Below are 1,629 nucleotides of genomic sequence, written 5' to 3' on the forward strand. Positions count from 1 at the left end.
GTACATCTGTATATTACCACATGTAAATTGACAACATACTAATTAGTCAATATTATCATAAATATGATTATGTACTTTATATAATTACAAACTTTTCCCAGCTGAGTCTTGCTTCTGCCACATTCTATACGCTAAAAAGTCCCCCCCACCCCCAACTGTTGCCCATGCTTGCTGAGATTATTATTATTATTATTATTATTTTGTAACTCTGCTTTGTAGCAATATAAAAAGTTCTTGTACAAATCAACTGAATTGCAACAGACACTGCCACCTAGTGGAAATTAACTTGAAGCACATTATCTGTGTAAAAATGAATTTATAATCACGCCAATGAATAGACACAGGGAATTTTAGGTAAACCAGGGAAGCCTGTTTTTATGGATCTACTGACATTATTCTTCAACCTAGACCAAAAACACATAAAAAATCTACTTGACAAAGAAAACCCAGTCAACTGAACAAAAGCAGCGAGGCAAAAGCAATAAATAAAAGAGAGGCACATATAATTAAAATACATTGCTACAAATATATTTTATTTCACACAACACACACAAAGACATTTTAATGAGAACATACTAAAACCTGTTTTAATGTATTCTAAGTTAAGTCAAATATGTCAAACAAAGAGGCAGATCATGTTAAGTACACAAGATTTTAGAGGTTGATGCATTTTGGATTCCCGAAAATCCTTATAAAATTACATGGCTTTCTTGGCTTGACATCTGACCTGACCTTCAAACCTCAACCTGTGTGGTCATGCTAGTATCAGCCACATAAAAAAACAGAGAATTGCTTTGGAAATAGAGAAGAGGAATCTGAGGTCAGTTGCACTGAAATTGGGAGGCTAACCACAGAGGATGACCGTAATGCTGCACACATTATGGTCAATACCAAACATTAAAGAGAAAACTTATATCATTTTCAGTGGTCACTTATCTGGAAAACATTGGCAACTGTGTGGGTTGAGAAAGTTGAGTGGGTGTCAGTGAGGGAGGTCTACTGTGAGGTCCCATGGGAAATCCTCCTCAGTATTACTGTCAGCATCTTCAAACTCATTCCAGGAGATGTCATTTACCTGCCACATAAAGCAATTGGCTATTATACAGCCCTCCGATTGGCTGTTACTAAACCACTGACCAGATAAGAACTGAAAGTGACTGGCTAGTTCCTCATAGCAATGGTTGATAATATTACTGACCCTGGAAAACAACCTTATGAGCCGATTTCAGTAGACGACGTGGGACAAATTTTCATACATTTACTTCTCTGTAAATAGAATTAATTCAATGCACCATTGACCAGAATGTTCAAAGATCTTGAAGGAACACTTACTTTTATGACTCCTTCTGAGTTCTCTTCTGGAAGGATCTCATCTGGATCATACTTGATCTCAATTGCTACTTTCCCATTTCCTATGGGGCAATAATGACAAGAAATAGATGTCACCACAGATTGCAATGTACTGTATATAATGGTTGCTGGAAATACTTACCCAAGATCATGAGAAGCACTTTTTCAAAGGCAGCCACCACAGCTTTGTCTTTGGCACGTTTCATTAGCGTCCCTCTTTTTCTCAGCTTTTCCTCTGGATCTAAAAGAATTTAACATTTTAACAGATGTTGTGAATTT

General features: G+C 36.6%; 1 protein-coding gene across 3 annotated transcripts in view; it reads right to left on the reverse strand.

Moving 5' to 3' along the window:
* Positions 1-528: 528 nt before the first annotated feature.
* Positions 529-1,629, reverse strand: part of rdm1 (RAD52 motif containing 1) — a 2,848-nt gene continuing 1,747 nt past the window's right edge. For 2 of the 3 annotated variants that reach the window (XM_016553186.1, XM_016553188.1), the window contains exons 5-7: positions 1,493-1,591; positions 1,333-1,412; positions 529-1,075 (exon numbers count right to left, since the gene is read on the reverse strand). In XM_016553186.1, coding sequence (XP_016408672.1) covers positions 983-1,075; positions 1,333-1,412; positions 1,493-1,591 — 272 coding nt within the window. In that variant the 3' untranslated portion in view covers positions 529-982. Of the gene's footprint in view, positions 1,076-1,198; positions 1,267-1,332; positions 1,413-1,492; positions 1,592-1,629 lie in introns of all 3 variants that reach the window. The other variant, XM_016553187.1, reaches the window with a different exon arrangement.

This window comes from Sinocyclocheilus rhinocerous, unplaced genomic scaffold (assembly GCF_001515625.1).
Source record: "Sinocyclocheilus rhinocerous isolate Xijiao unplaced genomic scaffold, SAMN03320098_v1.1 scaffold705, whole genome shotgun sequence".
Lineage (NCBI taxonomy): Eukaryota > Metazoa > Chordata > Actinopteri > Cypriniformes > Cyprinidae > Sinocyclocheilus > Sinocyclocheilus rhinocerous.